Source organism: Erpetoichthys calabaricus, chromosome 11 (genome assembly GCF_900747795.2).
Source record: "Erpetoichthys calabaricus chromosome 11, fErpCal1.3, whole genome shotgun sequence".
NCBI lineage: Eukaryota > Metazoa > Chordata > Cladistia > Polypteriformes > Polypteridae > Erpetoichthys > Erpetoichthys calabaricus.
This window is the reverse complement of record NC_041404.2, coordinates 132,821,767-132,848,670: the sequence shown is the minus strand read 5'-3', so window position 1 is coordinate 132,848,670 and position 26,904 is coordinate 132,821,767. Positions and strand designations below refer to the sequence as shown.

Genomic DNA, 26,904 nt, shown 5'->3' with positions numbered 1-26,904 from the left:
TTTACTAAGTTGAAAATGATTAGAATTAAACATACTGTAGTTATCAGTTACAATTTCACAGTACATGAAGTCAGTCATTGGCATAGTATGTTACACATATAGTAGCATCATAGGGTCTGTTGACACTAGAATTACCAAAGCTTATGAGAAAACCCGTAAATCTGGCCCACTTTAAATCCACTCGCACCTCTCCATTCAGCGTCTTTTTTAGTCTTATAAATGTGTCGATAATCCCAAGCTGCAAGCTTGTTTATCAGGGAGTCAGGTACCTAGGCTAAAAAAATATGTCTTTATTTGGAACACATGCATTTCATGTGTGTTCCATGTCTACAAAGATCTATGTAAATGTAGGATTATAGGAAATGCAAGAAATGTTGAACACATACCTAAAAGACAAACATTTTCCATGTTTTAGTACTATGACAAAATGTAGACATAAAGTGTATAATGTGTGAAAACTGAAGTCCAAATATCAAATAAGCACTTTCACAAAAGATACAAGTATAACAGAACAAATGCGCTTTTTTTCAGACTATAACCGAAGAAAAAGAAGTCGGTTAGTGTGGCTTGTTATTGTTACTTCTTTGGTAGTACAACGGTTAGAGCTGTGGACTCCTATGCTACCTTGAATGTTCAACTGTCGCAAATTACGGCTGCTGGAGCTCGGTAGGGTGTGGTGCAGAGCTCCGAGGGGTATGCACAAACATGGGTTGGGTTGGGATTTCTGACCCAACCATGTAACATTATCTATGTTGGCATAGTTAGATGTTTGCACCCCATTCCACTAGGCCCCGTCTCTGCCCCATCCCGCATCCCACAGCTAGGGCTACTCGTAGTACTCATAGAAAGCCTTAACAGGCGTATTAGGGACATCTACTGGATCGGATTCGAAAAGCGAAGATAAGCAAAAATCTGCATGTAGTTATTAAGCAGGACAGAGATTCACAAGGTTGATCTTGAGACTTTTAAGAATTGATAGTGAATCGTTTAAATGAAAAATAACAATCAGAAAATTGATATTTTTACCTAGGCCTATTGATGGCTGTAGGTAAAAATAACCTCACATCGCTCTCCAGTAGCAAAGCAGTTGTCTTAGAGTGAGTATCTTTGTCCAGAATAGTAAGCTGCTTTCCAGCCTGACCTCTGTTTTACCAGTTCCTCCATTGAATCCAGCCTGACTCCCAAGATTGAACCAGCCTTTTTTTATCAGTTTATTCATTTAGTTGGCATCACCTGCACTAATCCCATTTCCTCAGGATACTACTGCATAGAAAAATAACCAGTCCATAGTGGTCAATATATTTCCTGCCTCCTCAAAGCAATAGGAACCTGTTTTTGATTCCCATTGTGGCCTCTCTCTGTCTTTATAGTCTGCACATTCTCTTTTAGTGCATTTGGATCTTCTCTGTGTATAAGTGGTGCCCCCTAACTTTCAAATTTGTGTGTGTTTGCCAGGTGGTTTGTTTATGTTGGTTTGGTATGGTTGAATATAAGTGTATGAGTATTTATTTCCTAAACCACATCACAAATACTTAAAGCAGTTTTGTTTAATTAAAGAAAATAATGGAAACAATTTTTTCTAGTTTGATTTTAAACCAGAGGTCTTGCAAAAGTCTTTTAATACCTTTACTAAAACTGGCAAAGACATGATTTGGATAATGATTAACAAAAGCATGCTGTCCACACAGAGAAAGATTTTTTGAACCATTCCTTCCCTAATAATTGCCTTTATTTCTGTTTTGCCAAAGACAAATGGCTCCTGCCTTATTTCAGCGGGTGCAACTGTACATTTCACAACACAGCACTTAATGTGGATTCAGAAAATGAATAGATGATTTAGAGATTTTAAAGCAAATATTTATTAACTGAAAAATTCTAAAAGAATGCTCGAGGGAAATTGTTGCTAAGTGCTTTTTGTCTCTTAGAATCATTCCTTTATGGTTTGCTTCATCTCTCTCCAAACTTTACATGCAAGTGGTTAAAACCATTATTATGGCTTTTGTTGCTATTGCTCTCCTCATTTTCAATTGTACTGCTGTTTTTGAGCTTACTGTTTTTGCTGCTGTTAATAAAATAAATTACAAAAATGAAATTCCAACTTTGAGTTGGATATTTATTTCTTGATACATAGAAATAAAGTTCCTACATAACAATAAGTTATTTTATTGGAGTTGCAGTTTTTTTGCCTTATTTCTTTCTGTATTCCTTGCCAATAATATATAGTACTAGCCATGTGCGCCCAACTACGTTGACGTGTTAAAGTTGTCTGTGAAGGGCTCCCTGTTTAAACGCGGCTGCCAGTCGTGAACTGGGCCCTTCGTCGCACAGCATTATGATTTTTTATAAGGGAAACAAAATTACAAAACAAAACCCTTGGACATTGATTCGATAGGAACGGCCCACTCGGAATCACTGTCCGAATAGTAATTATGTGGTGGTGGAGGAGCATTTCTGCTTCTCTCCGTTCACAGTCCGTCTCGTTTTCATGATGCTGTCGTTTCCACTCGCAATTTCTTCTCAACCTTTCTCCAATCTCGCAGGTTGCTTTGTGGCAATCCAAAGAGTAAGGAAGAACCCATGCTTCTTTCTTGAACTCCAAACGGCAACTGATGGAAAATCACAGAAGTGTGCCCGACTTATATACTCTGACTGCCGACTCCAAGAAGTGAACATTCGATTTGGACGAAGTGCTGCCAATGACGTTCGATAGAAACACAAAAAACCACAGTCTCGACAACGAAGCAGGTGTCGACGCCAGATCTAAACACAAAGCACGGTGTCGATGCCAGATCTAAACACAAAGAGTGCTATCGACAGTGTTTGTAAACAAAAGTAACAACCAAGGTGTTGTGTATTCAGCCAGTACAAACAGCACGTAGTCTCCTTTAGTTCAATCCTCTTTAATCACCACACTCCAACCTCATCCAATGATCCTCCCCCTCACTTCCTCTCCTCCTCCATCACTACTGCCCTCTACTTAACACAGCAGGAACACCACACAAGGCAGTGAATTCGCGGACAAACAAAGATCAAGATCCAAATGAAGATCATGTAGCCAGTGAACCATCAGTTTAACTTAATGAGTAGTAAAATTTTCAAAAATGTGCTCTGACAATCAATTTAATACATTTTAAATTGTACAAAAACTTTCTGCCAGTATTTGTTTTAGTGACAAAAATATGCGTTATCTTTTTAAATTTTAAATGTGGAAACTTCATCTGCTGTGTTTAGGGTAAAACAATAAAGATATGTGATTATGAGTGTGTTCAAAATCACAATTTAGGGATTATGTGCAGTTAAAAATTAGCCTCCTAAGGTTGAGACAATTTGGGCAGGTTCTGTTTATTCCACTAATATAAATTTTGCATTGCAGTGGGAGCATAATATGGTCTCTTATTTTAAAATTCAGAAAGTGAACTTAGTTTTTTATCATTATGTGGTGCTTTCGGTTTTAAAAGTGATGGATTAAGTAAGGGAGAATAATTCTAAAAAGTTGAAAGTGGTAGAAGGAAAGGAAACTGTGCTAAAGATGTGAAAGAGCAGTTATAGTGAGGCATTATAAAGGCATGTTGCTGTTAGAGCTCCGATACCATTTCTGGACACACTTCTACTGAATCTACAAAAAGTGAAGCAATTTAGGATGTTTTCCACAGTAGCAGCACTTTTTGCATCCTCAGTGACATATTTAACAGATGGTAGAGGGCACCACAAAATTGGTCAGCACTGGCCTTAAGAATTTGAGGACTAAACCCATCCATTCCCTGGGTTGTCCTGAGTATAACCTCATCAGTTATCTCCTCATGGCCCATACTGATGGTCAGAGGTGGACTCATCACTGGCTGTACCAGTTAAAGTGGTAGTAGTTATTGCTCATGTAGTAAGAATGGTGTGAGAGGACAGGTAATTAGAAAAAGGTGGTGGTGGTGGTTGAGGGAGGAAAAATGTATTGAAAAATTTGATTCAGGGTTTTACTTTCTCCACATTCCCTCTACCACCTGAGCCTTGGATTGCGTGAGTCCTGTAATTATGCCCAGCCCATTCCAAACATCCTTTGTTATTTGGAGTGAGTTTGTTTTCCATTTTAGCCCTGGAAGCTACCTATCCTTCACTCAACTTTTCCTCCAAGAAAAACGCTCCAATGTCAAACGTTGCCACTGTATTTGATTGTGTTCAGCTCTGACGGGAGAGCGTCCCCCGCGTGGGGAGAAGAGCATGTGGCCATGATATTTCTGTCAATGATCAGGAACCCTCTAAAACACATGTAGCTGTGAGCACTCTGTCAAAAACGTCAAATGTTACTCTTTAACAATCTCTAGATGATAATGTCTGCTGAACAAACAGATATTGCTAGCTAAGCAAAGGCAAGGTATGCACCAACACATGGGAGAGGTAGAGCGACTCGTGAGGAGGGCCCCGCCTGGCTCCCTACTCATGAGGTCCTGCCTCCTCCTCTTCTTGGCCCTCAGCCTGTCTCTCAGTTTCGCATGAATAAATCAGTGCCACAATCAAACTATGATACTTAGCGCATTGAAGTCGCAAAAGAAGTCACAAAACCAACTGGAATGTTCAAGCAAGTTATAGAAAAAAAACCCAATCAATCTGTTAAGTAGTTCTCACATAAAAAGTGGACTGACATATAGACAGACAGACAGATGTTGGGTGTTTTTATATATATATATATATATATATATATATATATATATATATATATATATATATATATATATATATATATATATATATATATATAATATGGATTAGGAATTATCAGGAGTTGCACAATCACATTTCTTTGCGTTCCGTTTTGATTTGTGTTTATAAACATGTATAAGACAAAGTTTAACTTGTTTTTGAACTACAGGTACACAGACTGATCACATTCTGAAAAAAAAGCAAAGTCAGACTTAAGAAATGGACACATTAAGGAGCAGTATGCATTTTAAGTCCCTATTGTGTTCTTTAGTGAGTTAAAATATTTTGCCATAGATTTTGGACCAAAAACCTCAGTAATACTGTTTCTTGCTTCAGTACCACCTGCTCCCTCTGTTGTAGCCTTGAGTTTTGCAATTTTATATGCACAATTTTGTACTTTTTATACACTTGCACTTTTGTAGTAGTTATTTTATGTTTATTATGGCAGCATCATTTTGTGCTCTGTCTGTTGGATGGTTGGTGGCATTTTCTGGATTTGCTTGGCCACAACCATATTGTTTGTACCTCTCAGGGCCCATTACAGGCCTCATAACTTGATGGTCATGTGGCATATTGTGTCATTGTGCTCACCCGAGAAACCTGAACGGTGTTTCCAGAAAGATACCAATGTTAGAACCTTTTTTTTGACTACTGTACATCTTTGTGCTTTTGTTTTTGACAAGTGTATCCCCGACTGCTTTATTTATTTTGGCCTTTGTCTGTTTCTTTTTTTCCTTTTCATTCCCGGGTTGCTAGTTTCTGCTCAATCTCCTCATAATCAGAAGACCCTCATTACAACATGTCACCTTTAATAGTGGCATTTTTTTATTTCCAAGGCTTGAACTCAAGAGAGGTCTTTCTGTTAACTGTTTTTATGTAGCTTTTCAGTTTGTTTGGGTAACTCTGTTTTGAGTGCAATGTTTCCCCTGCAGAATATTTCAGGATAACCCAGTAATTTTCATGTAATGATTGCAATAAACCTCCAGATGGCTTCTTTTTGTAATTTATTATAATATAAACTGCAGTCATAGATTTAGCCTGTAATAAAATCTTTTATTTCTCTTTTCATATCTATCTAATGAGTAATCTCACAATCACTGACAGCATTTTATAATCGTAAAGTGTTTTCATAGTCTTTGTAGTTTTAACTTCTTTTAGCTCTTTGTATTGTTTTGTCTGCCAGGCGTATTCCTAATGTTCTTATGATGAAATGTGACACTTCTTTCCTCATTTTGTGACTACTTCCTTTCTGTATAGAAAATAACTGGCTTATAAAAATGTGTCTTGTTTGGTTTATTTTGGATTTGCCTTTCTTTTCATAGTGCAGGTCTATGATATGTTAGTGAAGAGATCATAGTTTTTTTTTTTTTTTTCCTAATTAAACATGTTGTAGCATCACAATAGCCTAGTAATATTTAAATAATGAAAATGACCTTCATCAGTAATGTGAGGAGTACAAAATGCTTCATGTTGAAATCCGTTTGCCTCGATGGATTGAAACCTGTTACGTGGATTAGTGATGAGTCTGGAAATCATGGTCATTTGTCACACCTTCCGCATCTCATCACTATATCTTCATTTTCAGTGAGAGTAAATATCCAAGGCAGATGGTACGCAGGTGGTCCAGTGGGACCTCCCGGCTCTTGGTGATTCATCTTGTCATGTCAAAGTGCAGCCAACAGGCCTTTTTAAAGGCAAACAGCATAGCATTCCTGATGAATGAGATATTAGACATCATCTTCATTCCACAGTGTAAAGGACAGTGCAGATGGATCAACATTATACTGTTTGATGAAAGTATCGGGAAAATTTATTTTAAGATAAAAAATGAAAAGCAGATTAATTTTCCAGCTTGTGTTGCTTAACCTTGCTCAGCCTAACGTTACAATCTCAAAACAATTTCACTGTTAATGAGGCAGCAGCTTTGTAAAGATCCAAGATTATATCTTACTAATTGAATTTATAATTTTCTGTTTAATGTGTCTGGTAAGTTGATCTAAAATATTTCTGTGCAGAAATAAATTAGCATGCAAATATACATTTTATAACGTTTTCAAATAAATTCTAACCGTGCCTTCTTGTCAATTCAATTGAATAACCATTCAGCACTTAGAGGCCTTCTTGAACAGCTGGAATTATGAATACAACTTCAAGCAGAAATAAGATATAGATAAGCATGGTATGAAAAGTCTGCTGTCACAGTGGCACGATGCTTCAAGAGCTGGTGGTATTCTCATATCTACCTTTCATTTTATCAAAATAGGCAAGATCTTACCCAGTATGGGGTGAGATATAATGTGAAAATATTTTGGCATGAGTGATAGAAAGCTATTCTAATTCCATTCAGGGCCAGTTTAATCTTTGTTCTTACCTTGTTGTGTTAGTGAAATCTTCTTAATTTAATAAGAGCTGTTTCTGTTTACCCAGTGGGCTGTTTTATATTTATATGTAGTTCTTATTGTATAGAAGGAGCAGGTAAAGAAGAAAGACAAATGTTTCCTCCAAATAACTTCAAATTCAAAATGTTAACACTATTTTAGAAACAAATTTCTCTGCTGGGTGTATTTCTTCAAATTCTTCCACACAGAAAGAAAAATTAAACAGGTGTTCTTCAGATTTTAATACATGGCTTTTTCAGTCTTTATGTGTGTGCTATTAAATGTAAGATAAATATGCTGGGCTAAATGCTTGATAATTCCTTCTAAAACCACAACTTATTTAGAAGTTAGTTTTTATTGATAAAGTTTTTAAAAAGTCAAAGTGCCATTTTTTCTTCACATGTAAAAAAAATATATTTAACTGATCCCAAAGCATGTAAATGAGTAACTCACAGCTTGGGTGTGCAGCAGTTGGTTTAAGAATTCAAACTTAAAATTCTAGTGTGTTTCTGTAAAATATTAGGTTACTCCCTGCAGACGAGATGAATGTTGTTGGTCTGAGTAGAGGTCTTGTTAATAGTTTACTAAACCAAAAAAAACAAATTAAGAAAATGTAAGATTGGCAGTAATATGTGTGCAGCAATGGTAGCGCGTTGGGTGTTGTGTAAGACATTTCAGGTGAAGTAGTCTCTTGGGTAATGCTTTCAATTAACCATAAAGTCTGATCCCTCATTTTTTACCTGTTGTTAATGAGTTTTACATACTGTAGAGTTCTTATCAATGACATTGTGTCTGAAATACATTTCTCCATACAACTGTAAATCTTACAGAACCTCAGAGTTAAAGGAGGTGGTTGAATTGATTTGGATATCTAGTGACTGTAATGTATACAATCCATTGAGACCAAGGAAAGACTGGCAGGATTATAACTCTCTGACAGCCTGAGAGCTTTTGGCAACAGGGAGTGTAGTAACTGCCTTTTAAGCCACAGTCCTCAGGGGATAGTGGGTTAGAAAATGAAATGAAATGAGTTTGTGGTTAGTGGCGTTTTTTTCCTCATATATTAATAGACTTTAAAAAGTAAATACTTGCAGGTGACTATTAAAAGGAAGAAGTTTTTACACATTGCCTTATTATTGGCTGACCTTCAGTGAAACAATTTAATTCAAGGTATGATTAAAACAAACTATATGCACTTGTACTCTTGATGAAGTGATTTGTATGCTTTGAAGCTAATTACTGAATGGATATGTGTGGGAACATTCTGATAAGCATTTATCCCTGCACCTAGGGGGTTTATCATTCTTCTTGAGTGCATCTTTTAGGTTACTGGAGCTGGATTTATAAAAGGCTCTAATGATTCCTGGATTAAAAAAAGATAATAAACAACCTTTATTGTTTATCACAGATGCACTTTGAGCATCTCTCTGCACTTCAGATCGAGAGGCTTCTGCTGTTTTAGAATTTAAATCCACAATTTATTCTTTGAACAGGAACCATCCTAAGGTTTCATTTGTTGTACCTATAGTATAATATAGATTAAAAAAATCTATAAAACAACATGATTGAAACCACATGCGATTGTATCCCAGTCCTTAATTTACTCATATAGCAATCCTGTCAAGATATATAGAAAACACATTGTCAGCTGAAATATACCAATTTTATAGTCACAGACTCTTTAGCCCCGGTCTGCATTTAAAGGTATACACTCTTGAAATGGACAACAGTAAAATATTTTCTCATTTTCATAACTGTGAATAGTCAACAGCCTAGAATATTTCAATGCATCAGTTTTCTAACCTGACTTTTTATAGTACAGGGTTGTTAAGTGCCAGAGACCATCCTTGTAGCCTTGTGTGTAAGGCAGGGACAAGTGTTGGATAGGATGCCAGTCTGTTGGACGGCCGACTTGTACACCCATACTTCCACATTTTAGGCCAGTTGAATGTAGCCAGTTAATGTCTTTTGAGCAGTATAAGGCACTGCAGCCACTAGCGGAAACTCATGTGACCAAGAGATCAGTGCTGTAAGACAGCAACTTTGCTGATTAATTAAGAAGTACTTTTTTTTTGTTTTTGTGAATGTGCATTTTTGTTTTAATGTTATCAAAATCATTATGCTTGTGCTTGTGGTTAGTACGATATACTGTATAGGCATCTACTGACTTCTGTAGTTAAATATGATGCTTTAAGGAAACCATCTTTCTAACTCTGTGATCATCATAATTGAGAGTATTTGTGTTTTTAATTTTTACATTTCAATTTTATAATGAAACTGCAATATGTTGACTTGTTACTGTGCACTTGAGTTATTGTTATGAAAATTAACTTCCATACATATATACATTTTCATTTCATAAAGCTGTTGATCTGATAGAATTGTTTCTTAATTTAACCATATAGGCTTTCATGTCATAAAATGCTGCTCTATCTATAGATTCATCAGTGACATGACAAGAAGTTTCTGCAAATGAGGCTGCTGTGTTTCACTTGTGTCTACTTTTCTGTTGTCATTGCTTGCATAGCAGAATAAGCTGCCTTCGTGGCATTCTTGGTTTCCTGCACATTTGGACTAGCAGTTGTCAAGTCACTTAACACTAGAATTACCAGAGCCTACGAAAAAACTCGTATATCCGGCCCACCTTAAATTGCTTCTTAAATCCGTTCACACCTCTCCGCCAGCATCCTTTGTCCTCTAAATCTATAATAATAAAAGGCAAAGCCCTCACTGACTGACTGACTGACTCACTGACTCACTCATCACTAATTCTCCAACTTCCCGTGTAGGTGGAAGGCTGAAATTTGGCAGGCTCATTCCTTACAGCTTACTTACAAAAGTTAGGCAGTTTTCATTTCAAAATTATACGCGTAATGGTCATAACTGGAACCTCTTTTTTGTCCATATACTGTAATGGTAGGCAGCAAGATGGCCGTAGGAGACTGAGTTGCGTGTCGCGTCATCACGCCTCCCACGTAATCACGTGAACTGACTGTGAACTCAGTACGTAGAAAAGAAGGAGGAGCCCCAAAGAGCACAGAAGAAAACATTCATTACACAATTGACAAGGCAGCGAAACAATAAGAAGCGAGTGAGTGACGCATACAAGCATCTTCATAAGACACGAGGTATAAAAAAGCACGGTGTAAACCGTAAGTCTAAATTAACTTTATAGAACCGCTCCCGCTGCCGTTTGCAATACCATATTCGCGAGATACAAGTTTAATGAGAAGACACGAGGTATAAAAAAGCACGGTGTAAACCGTAACCTTAACTTTATAGAAACGCTCCCGCTGCCGTTTGCAATGCCATATTCGCGAGATACAAGTTTAATGAGAAGACACGAGGTATAAACGAGAGTTTGCATCACTTTGTAACAGAGTTAAAATTGCTGTAGCGAGAAACTTTTAACTGCCGGGTCTTAGCTAACATTAAATAAACCCGTGGACATCGCAACATCACACAAGACAGTGGCTCACGTGAAGTGACTGAACGCAGCAGGAGTGATCTCTTCCATGAATCAAACCTGTTCAAAAAACACATTACACAATTGATAAGGTAGGAAAAGAATATGAAACAAGGCACGGTATAAACCGTAACTTTAAGTTTATAGAAACGCTGCCGTTTGCAATACCATATTCGCCCCTGCGAAGCGCGGTGATTTTGCTATATATATTAAACTATTTCAACCATTGTATGATCTGCTTCTCGCAACTGAAAGAGGGCACCGTGGCAGAAGTTAGCCGACTTGCTCACCAACCACAAGCGTTACCTGGTAGGTAACCACCCATACAATCAGATTGTGAATCAGACTACGAATGCCTGCAATGTAATTACCCCGATCTATATGCTGTCAAATGAACGAACCTCACGCCGTGGCACAACGTTAGGGGCTTCGCCTCTACGTCCGAGGATCGATTCCCGTAAGGGAGTGCAGTGACTGTGTACTCCTGATGAGCCCACAATTACGGCGAAACACGTGTCGCATACTATGCATCTTCAAAGCACGGTGTAAACAGTAAGTTTAAATTGAGTTTATAGAAACGCTCCCGCTGCCGTTTGCAATACCATATTAGATGACTTTGTAACAGAGTTAAAATTGCTGGAGCGATAAATTTTTAACTGCCGGGTCATGTCGCGTGTTCTTGGGTAGGTACACCAAAAAATGTATACATTTATGCATGTAATGGGCAAACAAAAAATGTACTATACCCGAAAGCACTACAGTAGTACTCAATGTATCTTTACTTCTTAAATGTTAATGTTTTACTGTTTAATAATTTATACGCTTCTTATATGTTATTCAGATTCTTTTATCAAAATACCAGTAACAGCGCACTGCACGATAACGTGGAGTGAATACACTTGACATGACCATTCATAGTATTTATCCTCTTTCTCTGTACGTTTACCATTCGTTTGCTCAGAGGTTGATGCGCTTGCTGCTTAATGAGCAGCTCTTCACCCTAGCGTCCCGCTGCTTCTCTTCTTTCGTCGGCATCTTTACCCGTTAAAACTGATTTTTTTTTAAACTTAGTATGTTTTCTTTAATTTTTCAGTTAAGCTGGCACTTAACTCTTCAATCTGCCTCAAGAATGATTAGCGAAGGTGGTAGACAATGAAAACGTCAGCCGTACGCATCCGCCACGCACGCACTGGTGCGCGCAGCTGTGAGTTGATTCTACAATAAAATAAAATAAAGATAAAAAGAATAATAACTTGCAGCACCGCTATTCAATTACACTTGCCTAACGCCTCTCCTAAGGGGAAATACTGTGGGATCTGGGCATCCGTCAAAGCAGCAATCACAAGCCCGATTAGAAAGTGGGAAGCTGTGATTTGTCCTCTCCCTCCCATGTAACAATCGCAGCCCGTGTTGCAACGCACTATGTATGTATATGTATATATGTGTATGTGTGTGTATATGTATGTGTATATATATATATATATATGTATTCATATGTGTGGGAAAGCGAATAGTAGACGTGACGTAGTATCTGTGTACCAAATTTCAAGTCAATAGGTGAAACGGTTTGCGAGCTACAGCTCATTTAAAATCCTGGACAGACAAACGAATAGCCACAGTAGTGTTTTATAGAAGAACATTTTACTGTTTAATAATTTATATTTATATGCAATGTGCTTCTTATATATTACTTCATATTCTCAAATGATAATGATGTTAATGCTGTTTATATTGATTTCTATGTTATTGTAAGTGCTCTTTATTTGTGGAAAAATAAATTTGGCAATTAAACTTATTTTATACATACATTTTATTTTTTTCTCTTGCACTCAGTCAGCGAATCCACTGGGTAATCAGCTATATATATATATATATATATATATATATATGTGTATATATATATGTGTGTGTATATATATATATATATATATATATATATATATATATATATATATATATATATATATATATAGAGAGAGATAGATAGATATATGTGTATGTATGTACATATACAAATATGTATATATATGTTTATATATATATGTAGATATACAAATATGTATATATATGTAGATATACAAATATGTATATGTATATATATGTATATGTGTCTGCGTGTGTGTGTATATACAGTAATCCCTCCTCCATCGCGGGGGTTGCGTTCCAGAGCCACCCGCGAAATAGGAAAATCCGCGAAGTAGAAACCATATGTTTATATGGTTATTTTTAGAATGTCATGCTTGGGTCACAGATTTGCGCAGAAACACAGGAGGTTGTAGAGAGACAGGAACGTTATTCAAACACTGCAAACAAACATTTGTCTCTTTTTCAAAAGTTTAAACTGTGCTCCATGACAAGACAGAGATGACAGTTCTGTCTCACAATTAAAAGAATGCAAACATATCTTCCTTTTCAAAGGAGTGCAAAGCAAGCAGTCAAAAAAAAAATCAATACGGCTTTTTGGCTTTTAAGTATGCGAAGCACCGCCGGTACAAAGCTGTTGAAGGCGGCAGCTCACACCCCCTCTGTCAGGAGCAGGAAGACAGAGAGAGAGAGATAGAGAGAGATAGCGAGAGACAGATAAAAAAAATCAATACGTGCCCTTTGAGCTTTTAAGTATGCGAAGCTCCGTGCAGCATGTCCTTCAGGAAGCAGCTGCACACAGCCCCCCTGCTCACACCCCCCTACGTCAGCGCAAGAGAGAGAGAGAGAGAGAGAGAGAGAGAGAGAGAGAGAGAGAGTAAGCTGGATAGCTTCTCAGCCATCTGCCAATAGCGTCACTTGTATGAAATCAACTGGGCAAACCAACTGAGGAAGCATGTACCAGAAATTAAAAGACCTATTGCCCGCAGAAACCCGCGAAGCAGCGAAAAATCCGCGATATATATTTAAATATGCTTACATATAAAATCCGCGATGGAGTGAAGCCGCGAAAGGCGAAGCGCGATATAGCGAGGGATCACTGTATATATATATATATATATATATATATGTATGTGTATATATATGTTGATATATGTATATATATGTGGATGTGTATATGTATATATTTATGTATATACAGTATGTTTATGTATATATATGTTTACATAACCTCTTTAACACAGTACTTCTCCGCTGCGAAGCGCGGGTATTTTGCTAGTGTGCTGATAAAAGACAAGCTGCCAGCAGCCGGCTATTCCATCCCCCCACCGACTTAGAACGTGAGCGAAGTTTTCCCAGCTCACGCCTTGATTGATTATGTGGGAGTGAAGTGGAGTTTTACAGTGGAAATAAGAGATCATTATTCTAAAGTAGTCTGTGTAAACACATTGTTAAAACAGAAACTTTGTCATATTTTAGTAATAAATGTTACAAAATGTAGTAGGCAGTATCATTTTGAATACTGCCTACTACATTTTGTAACATTTATTACTAAAATATGACAAAGTTTCTGTTTTAACAATGTGTTTACACAGACTACTTTAGAATAATGATCTCTTATTTCCACTGTAAAACTCCACTTCACTCCCACATAATCAATCAAGGCGTGAGCTGGGAAAACTTCGCTCACGTTCTAAGTCGGTGGGGGGATGGAATAGCCGGCTGCTGGCAGCTTGTCTTTTATCAGCACATTTAGAGGACAAAGGATGCTGGCGGAGAGGTGTGAACGGATTTAAGAAGCGATTTAAGGTGGGCCGGATATACGAATTTTTTCGTAGGCTCTGGTAATTCTAGTGTTAAATGCTCTAGTGATTGTAGCGAATTAGGGTAATTCTCTAGGTGAACCGCGTGACCTTGTAGTGGTCATTTCAGTTTTGTAACATTTTTATTTTTCTTGTACTATGATATAGTAAAGTTAACCTGGAATAATCTTTGCAGCCCAGTTAGGTGACTAGAGTAAGAATTAATTAATTCAATGTTCTGTACCTGGTGGGCAAGCAAAAACAGTGGGCATTAAACCATTTCCTTCATTGTTTTGAATTTGTTATGGCTGTTCTTGTCCCCTTTTTGTTTAACAGATTTTCATTTCTCTGTCTTCATTTTTAATGGTACCTTTAGCCTTCTATGTCAAATTATGCAATCAATGTATTACAGATGTTTCTCATATTCTTTGTTGTAAATGTTTACTGTGTAGATATATTTACGCAAAAAAACATAAAAAGTAGCTATTTTTAATAAGCTGATTACGTTATAAATTATGAGCTCTCGCAATTTGGACGTGTACTAATGTTTATTCACAGTGAGATGACAGTAGATATTAGAGGTAATCATTATGCATGTTTTACGTTTAATTTTTGTTCTTGAAGGTACAAGCTGAGATGAATCTGTTGAAGAGCCAAGCTGCTACAGCAGAAACCAGTGCTTCTGTTACTAGCGAGGAGGCAAATTTCCTCAGGTAAGCTGCCATTTAGTTTCTCTCTGGAACAGAAAACCACAGTTGCTTTGGTGCCTTTAGGGAAGAAGAAAAGCCTTTTGATCAATTATAGTGAATTTCTTTTAAAGGGTAAACCAGAGTTTTTTTCTGCATGGGTTCATTTGAAAACTCACCTTTTGAGACCACTTGTATTGTTCTTTCAAAGACATGTTCAATAGACTTGATTTTTGTGTGCAGTTAATAGGGCTTCTTCAAAACCCAATAGCATGCCAGGCAAGAAATACTCACAGGCTCATACTTGTACTAACTTACTGAATTTATAGTGTGTTGCATGATTTGTAAGACGATAATAGAAATATATAGTATACTGCTTCTTTTAACTTCTTTTGTTATTCTTTTTCCTGTCCACGTGATCACACACAGTTCAGTTAATTGGAGGTCAGGCTTCTGAGGTGGCCAGTCTGTTACTATATGTATTCTATCTGTAGATTTCATGTCCAAGTACAATATGTCATCATTGTGTTTGAAGTTTGTCTGGGGTCATTATCATGCTGAAAGTTAGAGTATTTGAGAATAAGTTGTTTTTCCAAAAGTATAGCATGTTTATATTCTATAGCAGTCATCTTTCTATCAATTCTCATCATATCCCTCACACCATTAACTGAAATTCACCACCAGAACAAGAAAGCACTATCAACTTGCGACAGAGAAGGCAGTATGTAGCTATCAACGTCCTTCTTGCCAACTATTCTTTTCACATATTAGTGTTCTTGTGAACCAAAAAATTCACTTTTGGACTAATTTCCCCGTAATGCTTTCTGTCACTGGTTGTCATTCAGTAATTTATTTTCTTTTACCTACTGCAATTTTTTCTGCATGTGTTCTTTCTTCAGGAATGTTTTTTTTCTATCTGCCACTCATCATACATGTTAATTTCTTTTTACGTTTCTTTGCATAGCTGACATCTGTTTGGTGTCAGGTGAGTCTATCATATGCTGAGTAAGCACTTCACTGGGGGTTCTTCTACTCTTTAAGGAAGTTGCCTTTATGTCTTATCAGATTAAGATAATGTTTTAGGTGGTCTTCTGCATTTCCTCTCTTCATCTTGTCTCATTTTTTCTAATCCTTTATGAAAGTGTGATGTATAAAAAATCTTGATGTGCTGTTGCCCACTGACTGTAGCCTTCTTGTTTCAAAAGTATGATTTTAAGTCTGTCAAACTGTCTTAGCTTAGCCATCTCCAGAACTGTTCTCACCTTTACTTCAACTTAGTTTTAACACCAAAAGATACCTTCACAAGAGGACCATTTTGTGCCCTTAAGGGACCACACCTAGACAAAGAATAAACAATTTAGCTTCTCGGCCATACTAGTAGCAATCAGACAAACTAGTAGCAACAGGAACAGATAGAAAGCTGCATGAAAGTGTTTGAGGCTTTTCGCATATTGTCCATTTTTGTAGTTTAGCGGAGCTCTTTATAAGATTGTCAGAAAAGCAGCAGCTGTGAGAAAAACCTCTGTTTTTCCAACAAGCAGCAACTGAGCAACACTTTTTAAAAAATGATTGTTAAAAGGTAGCCTCTATCCCCTTCTTTCCTGCCCAAAATGAGCATTTTTTGTTTTCATCTGTGTTAGCTGAGCATGCCATAACACTTTTTAATTTCTCAAAACAGAAATGTTATTAAATCATTATCAGTAAGCTCAATGTTCTATTTCCACAGGAATCAAAAGCTACAATTTCTGAATAAGCAAAATAAGTCCTGCTTTTTCTTTCAAATTTCACAGAATATTCTGCATGGAATGCCCTGTAGATGTCAGATACATTCAACATAAGTTGTAAAAACTACTTTTAAAAAGCCTATATAAAAAAAAAAAAAAAAGAGAGCCTTTTTACAGGCAGAAACAACAAAGCACTTTACAGAGTTGATATAATAACTAGAATTGTGATCAGGAATTTTTATAGCTTCCTCAGTCAACAAGTGTCTTGTGCAGCAATCAAAAATTAAATTCATTATGTTAGGCAATAATTTAAATACTTTTTTAAAGCTTTGAACTGTTTAACTGTAATTGGCATATTTTGTATTTTCTAATATATTAATGTCTGGTTGATGCAGGGGACAGTACTTGCTTCCTTATTATACAATCACAAATATTCCACACATCTTCACATCTGCCTTCTGAATGGAGTTTCATTCAGTATAGGGATTGTGGTTCTATATTCCTGTATTTGCTATAAGAAGGATTATGTCTTTTTTTTTATACACTAGTTAAAAAGCACTTTACGAAAAAGTTTTTTTTCTCCTGTAATAGAATAGATGCCAGGCTGTAAAAACACTAAAATCAAATTAACAGAGTGATTCAGAAAATGCACACAAGAAAATGAAAAGAACAGTTTGGTTAAATGAAGTCTCAAAAACACCAAATGAAGTTTTCTGCAAATTGTTCAGGTCAGTTACAAGTTAGTGTTAGTACTTGAGAGCAGTGAGTCACAATCTTGTTTCTAAGTATAGTCAAATGAAAGTCACAATTTCTAGCCTGCTTCACTCTCTTTTCACTATTAGACAGTGAGAGCAGCACATCAGTCCATACCATCTATTGAAGACACTGTCTAATCCTCTGTTTTTACAAACAATCCCAGTCTGCTAGTCCTTAGGCAGTGTCACCAACTTTCATACAACAGTGAAGATTCGTATTATCCATAATTCTTGTACATTAAACATTTCTTGTTGGATCTCAACCAACCCTGCAGTGTTGGAACTTTTTAATTCCTCAAACTCCTCATTCCACCTCTTGACAAATAAGTCAATGTTTCCCCACCTTTGCTTTAAACAGACTGAGCAACTTCCTGACAGTACTTCCTGAGTCATCAAATGTTTTGCAAGAACCACTTTGAGTATGTCTGATAATCATATCACATGGCATCACCAAACCCCACACACAGGTTTTCTGTTCATCCACTGCCCCAGCTACCACTGCAGACATTCCTGCTAATGTTATGTAGAAGATCCTTCTCCCCTTTAAAACCTAACCGCTTCCTTTACTCAGAATGTCTACTATAAGGTCCTAGAGCTGCTGCCATGTCAGGCACCAGCAACACTAAGGCAATATCTCCTTGTAGCTACTTTCAATGCTGAGTTCTTGCACATGTCCCATCTCACCACTAAGTAGTGATCGGTTGGCAGCTCAACCTCTCCCTTTACCTGAATGTCTAGATCATAGGGCCACAGATCAGGGCTGTAAAGGGCTACAAATATGATCATTGACCTTAGACACAATCTACTCTGGTACCAGGTACAGTTATGCGTAAGCTTGTATTCAAATATGGTATTCATCATCACCAACTCATAACAAGGAGAGAAATCCAGTAACTATCGATCACTCAATTCATCCCAGTTATTCCCCTCCCAAATTTCTCCATCCTTCTACACTTTAATTCTCCCAGTCCATTAAGTCAGTAAATCCCACCCTTTTGAGCACCTACACCTACTCTGATAACTTTAAAATGTTGAATAGTCTGAAATTGTTTGTGCATGCATTCAAGCAACTCTTTTCCTTTCTTCACCTCAAAGTTCCATTGAAGTGACCTGCTCATTCTGCACAACAAACTCCAACTGTATTTAATGCAGCTAAGGGTTTCTCAGTATTGCTACAAAACCTCGAGGCCCTTCTTGTGTGGCAACTCTATAGTAGCAGACAGACAGCCCTTGATTGAAAAATTTGTTTCCAGAACCAATACTTTTTTTGTGTGTTTTTTTTTTTTTTTTGTTCTTTATTTCGCCTTATACAATTTCTTGTATTAGGAATTTGTTAGTTTTTGCATACCCCTTGGGGTCAGAGCGCAGGGTCAGCCATTGTACAGCACCCCTGGAGCAATTACAGGTTAAGGGTCTTGCTCAAGGGCCCAGCAGAATAGGATCTCTTTTAGCAATGACGGGGATTCGAACCGGCAACCTTCTGGATACCAGCACAGATCCTTATCCTCAGAGCCACCACTCCACCAATCCACTACTGTGCATAAAGTTGATTTCAACTGCACCTGCTCTGCATTTTTCAACCTCCCACACAAGTTCCAACTCTTTTGTTGTCTGAGTAGGTACTTTCCACATCCTAGTAGAGAACATGGTGGCTTAATGCAGCTTTTTAGGCATCAGCTTTATCAGCTTTGTGGTTCAGCTATCCACCACGTACATGCTGGCAAACACCATTTAAAGGTCTGGCTCCAGTAGTGGATCATAGTAGCTTTGTTCCTAATGAGATTCTCTTTAGATTTGTTAGTGTAGATTCTTATTTTACTATGTAAAATTTTAGTAATCCTTTTAGTTTGTAATAAGTGGTCAGGTTGTAGTACTTGATGTTTAATCTCTTTATTTTTATTTCCCCCTTTATGTTTTACTTTTGACCCTTTTGTCATCTTCCCCAAAATAATTTAGAAGTGAAGCAGTGAGTCTTGTTAACACTGGCATTGTGTCAAATAAAGCCAATGAAGTCATGCCCGAGTAACAATTGATTTAGATGACTGTTTATAAGTAAGTATAATTAAGTCAGCAAAAAAAGGCAATGAAAGCCATCTTTGCTTTGAGTGTGAAGCCCTTTTAGGTGATGGGTTTGTAAAGACAGGTAGTTAAAGCAGTTTAAAGAATTAAAGAAAGACTGGAATATTGCTGCTGCAGATAATTTGGCTATAAAACACTTGTTTATCTATGCAAGTATAAAGAGTAAAGTGATTAAAAAGCAGTTCTTTTTCACTTAAGCAAAAAAATGCTTAATTGTTCATGGTATTTCATTTTTATTACTATGTAATTGTAGACTTTTATCACCAATCTTTCTCTTATTTTTAAAAATTATTGAAGAGTATGAAAATGATGGATATGAGAAAACCTTTCTGATCTGCAACCTCTGTCTTGACAGTCATAGGCTTGCGTATATGTGTGTGTGTGCATTATTTAAGCAATTACGTTCCTTCATTTGTTTTATTATAGGTTTTCTCATTAAAATCAATCACTATTGCTCTGTCTTGCTCAACCTTTGGTATGTATACACTATATTAGAGGGGCAAGCAAGTTTTATTAAAACAGTAGAACCCAAAATAAGGTCTAGTTAAGGGGAAATTTTTTCATGACAAGTACACAGATGAGATACGTTTTAACAATGTTAGAACATTGAGAAGATCTTCTTATAATTACTTGGCTCATATCTTACACATTCAAAGTTGTCCATAGATGTCAATCTTGTACTCCCTCCTGAAGAGATACTGCTGCTTCAGAACAAAGGAAACTTCTCCAATTCTGTAAATTTTACATAAATCTTTATACTTGGATTTCTTTTTCTTGTCACTGAGATCAATGCCTTGCTGAGAAAATCTTGTATAACACTGTATTTGACATGGCTAGCTCAGATATTTGCATTTTGGTATTGTAAGCTTATGAGCTTGTATTTCTACATAGAAAACTTGATTTTCATGCTCTTTTCTATATGTGCACATTCTCCCTTTGTTAAAAAACTGTAACAGAAAAGTCCAGTGATTTTGTTTTTGCGAGAGAGACAATATTGTGATAGTCTCATGTATTGTATATTATGTTAATTGTATTTACCTTGTTAAGTGTATTGATGTAACACTACAAGAATTAATAGCAATTATGTTACCTGGCAGTAAAGTTAAAGTTCACAATTAATTTTCTAACTTTTATTTTGTGATGAACTGTCTCTCTGCTTTCTAAGTTTTGTTATTCTTTAGCAGGCATTATAATCAAATGCCCACCAAATTTGGCCTAAAAGCACAAGACCTTAGACTTAAAATGTGTTATCTGTTACTGGCTTTTAGACTTTTAGTTATGTTTTTTCAATTAAATTATTATTTTTAATCTTAATAAATATCAATGTTAATATTGTTCCAGAGACTAAGAAATGAAATATAATCTGCGCATAATTAATTCTATTAAGTTATTGATCAGTAGCAGTGAATTATTGTTTCTTAATATAATCTTGAAAAGATCAAACTGATCAACATTCACTCCATAGATTAAGGAAATAATAAGATCAATCAGTTCCACTAAATTATTATATCAATTGTTTCAAACAATTATTCAACCATCTTAGGAAGAGCAAAAGCAGTATTGGAGTAGAACAGTGGGAACGATCTAGAATTTTTTTTTATTCCTCTTTGGAGATATCTATATATTTTTTTCCCCTGGCTCTGGGATCTTTAAATACACAATGAGGCCTGCTTAGTTGTCAACCCTTTGTATAATTCGGATATGAAAAGTGATAGCTTAAAAAGATTTCTTTTATTGGCTGTCCCTGAAGTCATTCTTTAGAAGAAAAATTACATTTCCCCATTGAATCTTGTGATTTATTTAATGATTCTTTTAACACTTGCAGCACACAATCCCATTGGGTCATTCTTGTGTGACATTGCTAGCACATGTAATGGGATATAATTAAACATTTGTCAAACTGTTAAATTCATGACTTCATTGATTTAAATCCTTCTGGTTGTATGTAAGTAAAATAAGTAATAAGTATAGCAGATACAAACTGGAGATTGTTCATTACTTTTTAAAGACATTTTTGTTTTAGTATTGGATGTTTATGTGATTATAAGTTAGCATTACTTGTAAAAGTTAAGATGGACTTATTAAGCATGATCTGAAAAAAATAATTGTAAGGGAATGATTTTTCTATAGCTTAGTTGTGTTCTTTCTACTATGAGAATATGAGAGCTGCTGAAGGTTTTCAGCAAATAAAGGCTGCAAATAGTGTCAAAATAAGTAATAATTTTTTAAGGTCTTGGTTGCTGCCCAAGCAATTCTTTCTCTCTCTCTTCGCTTCTTAGTTTCTTTCTAATTTTTTCAATGTTTTTATATAAAGCTTCTGACAATTTACTTCTGCACCTTAATGTAAATATACTTGGGAGTGTTCAGAGAAGTATTGCAGTGTATTCAGTATGGATCACTTATTTTCCTGAGTGGTGGAAAAGTACAGAACATATTTAATTTAATAAAATGAAGTACAAAGTAATTACTCTAGAGTATAAAATAAATATGTACGTAGCATTATACAATTAGAATACAATCAATGACTTGAAAAATAATAAATCAGTCATCTATTTAATGTTATTTAGAATTGGATAGTAAAAAAAATCTATTATGTATGCTTATTTAGAAAATGGCGATTTATTTTACACAATTTAATACACTCATGCTGTGCCACACTCTAAATAATAATTTTTAGCTGCACTCATTTAACCACACTATTTTTTTATATAACTTCTATTTAATCCTGTTTAATGAAATAAACTGAACTATCTTGCATTTATAGTAGAATGGCTGTTAATGTTCCTGTAATTACACTGTGATGAGTTTTTCTTAACGTTGGCAGTACACAAAATGCACTGGTGTTCCTACTGTATTTGCTGTACAGTACTGTATACATGCCTGCTTAGACAATTTATTGATTAGCGCTCAAGTCAAGCCTTGATGTTCAATCAGCTATGAAATAACTTTTTCAGACCTTTCATGAAACAAGAATACTGCAGAGATCTACGTTAATTATGACACACACTGCAGGCTGCACAGGTGAGAGATTTCTCGCCCCTGAGAGATTAAAGACTGTTTTTAAAACAGTCGTGGGACTCTCAACAAAATTGAGAGCACGACTGTATTTTCTGTGCCATACTAAAGAATACTAAGAATTAAACTTCCATAGCCCACTTTTCTGAAAAGCATAGACATTTTTAGTCAATGGGTACAATATTCGCATTTATCATATAAGAAACAAGTTGTTTGTGATTATATTAATATACAGTATCTACAGTTTAGCTGCATGGACATCTCCTGGTCAGCACTGAGTGTTTTTCTCCTGTTTGTATTGTACAGAAATAGTATTAGAATGAATAACTCAATAGATATTTTTTTAGTAAACAGGTTACTCACAAAAACTAAAGTTCATTAATGTAATAAATAATGAATGCTTAGAAAACTGTATGAACTATAGATCATGCCCCATTTGTTAAGAAATTTCATGAGCAAAAACAGACATATCACAGTGTGTCTATGAATCTTGTGAAAATGATTAGGTCTGTCTCAATTACATTTATTAAGTTAGAGAAGTTATCTGCCATGAAATGGCAATTTGTTCCAATCCTTTGGTGATCAGCTGAAGAAAAAAAAGCCCAGTTAATCCTTGATTTTTGTCATAAATTATTATCAGTTTGACACCATCGTTTCTTCCATTCAATGTCATAGAAAAGAAATATTCAACAACCAGTAGTAGAATTGGAAGTTCGGTAGTGCCATGCCCCTGCAATCTTTTAGATCTTTGTGTTAATGATTTTTTTTTGTTTTAAATCTTTGGCTTCTTTGCATTTCAAATTAACCTATTTTCAAATGTGTCTGATGTTTTTTTAAAGAAGAATTTATTAATATATGTCGAAATCCTCTGGAAAAGTTATTAAAACTTTAGAAAGATATCCAGTTTTTCAGTATTAATTCCTCTAGATGATGAAAAGGAAAGAGTTGACCATCAATTCATTTTTATCTTAATAGGCTTCAAAAATTAAATTTAACCCTCTGAGGTCTGAGGGCAAACTAAGAAACATTGTGCCATGCTCTGGCATTTGTGCAAATCACATCAACTTTACACAAATTGATTCCAAAATATTTCGTGTATTTGTGGTGGTTCTCTTCACATTCTGCATCTCTTCACCTCAAATTATATGATTAGGAATTGCAAGAAATGACAAAGTACCCATTACACTACTCATGTTTTTCTAGTGATTGTCCGTCTCAGACTTCTTTTACATAATCTTAATGAGTTGAAGTCAGTCTTGTAGGTTGACCTCCCCAACAAATCATTCAGACCCGTTCATGACTCTGATGGAAACACTGCTATAATTCATTGATGTGCCTCATTGACAGCAATGTCCAATCTCTGTAAAGTACACGTTTTTTATGTTCATATAATTGGACCCTGCACCAAGAAAATATTCAACAACATGACATTAATTTCACCCCCCTGATATAATGGGTGCTACTTTTTCTTTCTTAGTCCAGTTTTTGTTGTCCTTGGCCAATAACATATTTTGCGTTCTGATAATGCATAGTTCTAAAGAATACTTATATGTATTTATCTGTTCGATGACTGACTGTAGCTTGTCTGCCCGGTTTATGGTAATCATTTTTTTTTAATTTGTTTATATTTCTATGCCATTTTCACCCGCCCAGTCATTTTCAAATTTGTTTAAAATGCAATAAAATTAGTTTTAGTTTTTATTATTGACTTACCTGAATTGTTTTTTTTTATTATAAAGATAGAATTTCAGTTTAGTTTTCATTTTATTTTAAACAAGGATCTGTCCCTACATACCAAAAAGATCATAGAAGCATATTGATGTGTCCAATAAAAGAAGCATGAGTCACTCCCCCCCCCCGCCCAGAATAATTTATAGAGTTGTCTTCTGAACATGTTATAATACAATTCACTCATGTTGTACCAGTGTCTACCTATTCAAGGAACATGCTTATTTTTAAACTTTGATTTTTAAACTTAACAATACCTTATCAAAGCAAGTAATTCACACAAATGGTAGACATTCTTTAACTCCATAAATAGGTATACCTGTACACTGACTCTTTTTCAGTTTGAACACCTGAGATGAATGGGCAGCAATTTTCTATACACGTGAAGCAAAACTTTATTTACCAGTGTAGCTTGTCTTTTTAGCTTCTTTGGTAGGATATTTTTTAAGCATTTTAGTCTTCAGTCTTTTTTAGTCATCTTCGTGAAAGTAGTTTAAGTATGCTTTTTAATTCATTGCGTTCTTTCCCTTTATCTAAGCTCCACAATTCTGTCAGTCTACTTGATTACATACTTGCTATTCTTCCTGTCTGTGCTGTATTCAGAGTACTCCTAGACAATATTTTCTCTCTTACACACACTGTTTTGGTGTGTGTACATGTTCAAAGACAATGCTCTTTTTAGGTACCTGACAACTTTCATGCTGTTAAGGTTAAATGGCCACATAATGTGTAGCCAGTTAGTGAAAAAGAAGCGACAGTCTCTGGTATCAGTGTTCTCTCAAAGGACTGGTTTGGCATGAGCAAAAATCTTCAATTATATATTACTATACAATATAATTATCTATATATGTAATACTTTGAAATTTGTTTGTCTTATATACCACATATTTAAAATTAATTTGTTAAAGTGGAACGTTTATTTAAACTATTCAAGTATAAACAGCTGATTCTTTCATGAAGCAGAACACATGCACCATATGTTGCTCATTACCAGAATTAAAAAAAAAAAAAAAATGACTGGGTGACTTAACCACATACCTTTTCATAAGCACTTTACATAAAATTAGACATATGCTGTGTCATTGGTTGGATATAATGTCATGTCCCACTGGTTTCCATTCTACTTCATTGCCTCACTGTTTTATAACTCCCTTTGAACATTAATCACACTCGAGTCTTTGTGCTGCATTGTACAATGCCTTGCCCTGAGCAAAGGACTTGAATACAACCCCAAAAATCAGAAACCCCCTCATGTTGGGGGGGGGGGAGAGAGAAAATTATAGACCACTAACATGCATAGTATACTAGCAGGTAGTATTAGAATATTTATCCTGCCAGAGGGCACATTCTAGCCTTACCTGTGGAATGCTGGTAATAAATCTAGATTAATTAAGAAGATTATTAGTACAAATTGGGTGCTAAACTGGTTAGCATAATGGATAATTAAGGGTTAAGAGTAACTTAATAACCTCATAATTTTAAGATGTTCGCCTACTTATTGCCTGGCCCTTATTTTCTATCTCTCTGTGTATCTATTTATCCATCCAGGGTAGTGCCTTTCTTATCTATCTATTGGTCTGCCTGTATGTCTGCATGCCCTGTCTACCTGTATTCAGAGTTAATTGTGTGGAGTTTTAATTTCCTTCTTGATATACAATTAGAAATAACAAGTAAAATAAAGCGTCATAGGCTAAACTCTCTCCTGCTTAAGTCCTAGAATTCTATTTTGACTGAGCAGTGTTAGATTTTGTTTTTTTCCCTGTGAAGTCTTTTGTCCAATTCCTTTTTATTTTTTAAGGTAGGGAGCAAAGATTTGAAACATTATGTTTTGTTTTTGCCTTTCTCTTTAAATGTAAAATCTCACCAATGTCAACATGCTGATAATGCTAATAAAATGAATTAGAAAGCTGTACAGTATTCATAGAAATAATCAAGAGCTATCTTAACTTCTCATGCACAATGTACATTAACAACTGACTCTGTTGTCTCACCACATAGGGTGTATATTTGACAACCGTGAAGCTTTCTATCTTTCCCACAGACGTATCTTCAATTGCAATACATTCTTTCCTCAGATACTACAGTAAATTAACTTTTTATTGAATATCTTTTCTTACAGAGTGGAGGGGTAGTGATTACTTCAGTGTGTTCTTAGAAAGCATTTTCAAAGCAAATAAACTGTTTAACCAGGTTTCCAGATTGTTAGTCTTTTAAAGTTTAGAACTAGCAAACAATTAATCATAATTATTACATTATTTTTATTTGTCTTCACTTGTATCACTTTGTTATAAGTGATGTTATACACCTACAGTATGGTCTTATTAAAAATTGAAAAGGAAAAATGATAGTAAATGTTTAACAAATTTGGAGCTCATCAGTATGTTTACCTGCCTAGATAGATAGATAGATACTTTATTAATCCCATGGGGAAATTCACATACTCCAGCAGCAGTATACTGATACAAAAAACAATATTAAATTAAAGAGTAATAAAAATGCAGGTAAAAACAGACAAAAACTTTGAATAATGTTAACGTTTACCCCCCCCGGGTGGAATTGAAGAGTCGCATAGTTTGGGGGAGGAACGATCTCCTCAGTCTGTCAGTGGAGCAGGACAGTGACAGCAGTCTGTCGCTGAAGCTGCTCTTCTGTCTGGAGATGATACTATTTAGTGGATGCAGTGGATTCTCCATAATTGATAGGAGCCTGCTGAGCA

At 35.7% G+C, this 26,904-nt stretch overlaps 1 protein-coding gene across 1 annotated transcript in view; it reads left to right on the top strand.

Moving 5' to 3' along the window:
* Positions 1 to 26,904, top strand: part of mad1l1 (mitotic arrest deficient 1 like 1) — a 936,602-nt gene that overhangs the window by 380,902 nt on the left and 528,796 nt on the right. The window contains exon 14 of the mRNA XM_051933631.1: positions 14,826 to 14,914. Within this exon, the coding sequence (XP_051789591.1) occupies positions 14,826 to 14,914 (89 nt within the window). The remainder of the gene's footprint in view (positions 1 to 14,825; positions 14,915 to 26,904) is intronic.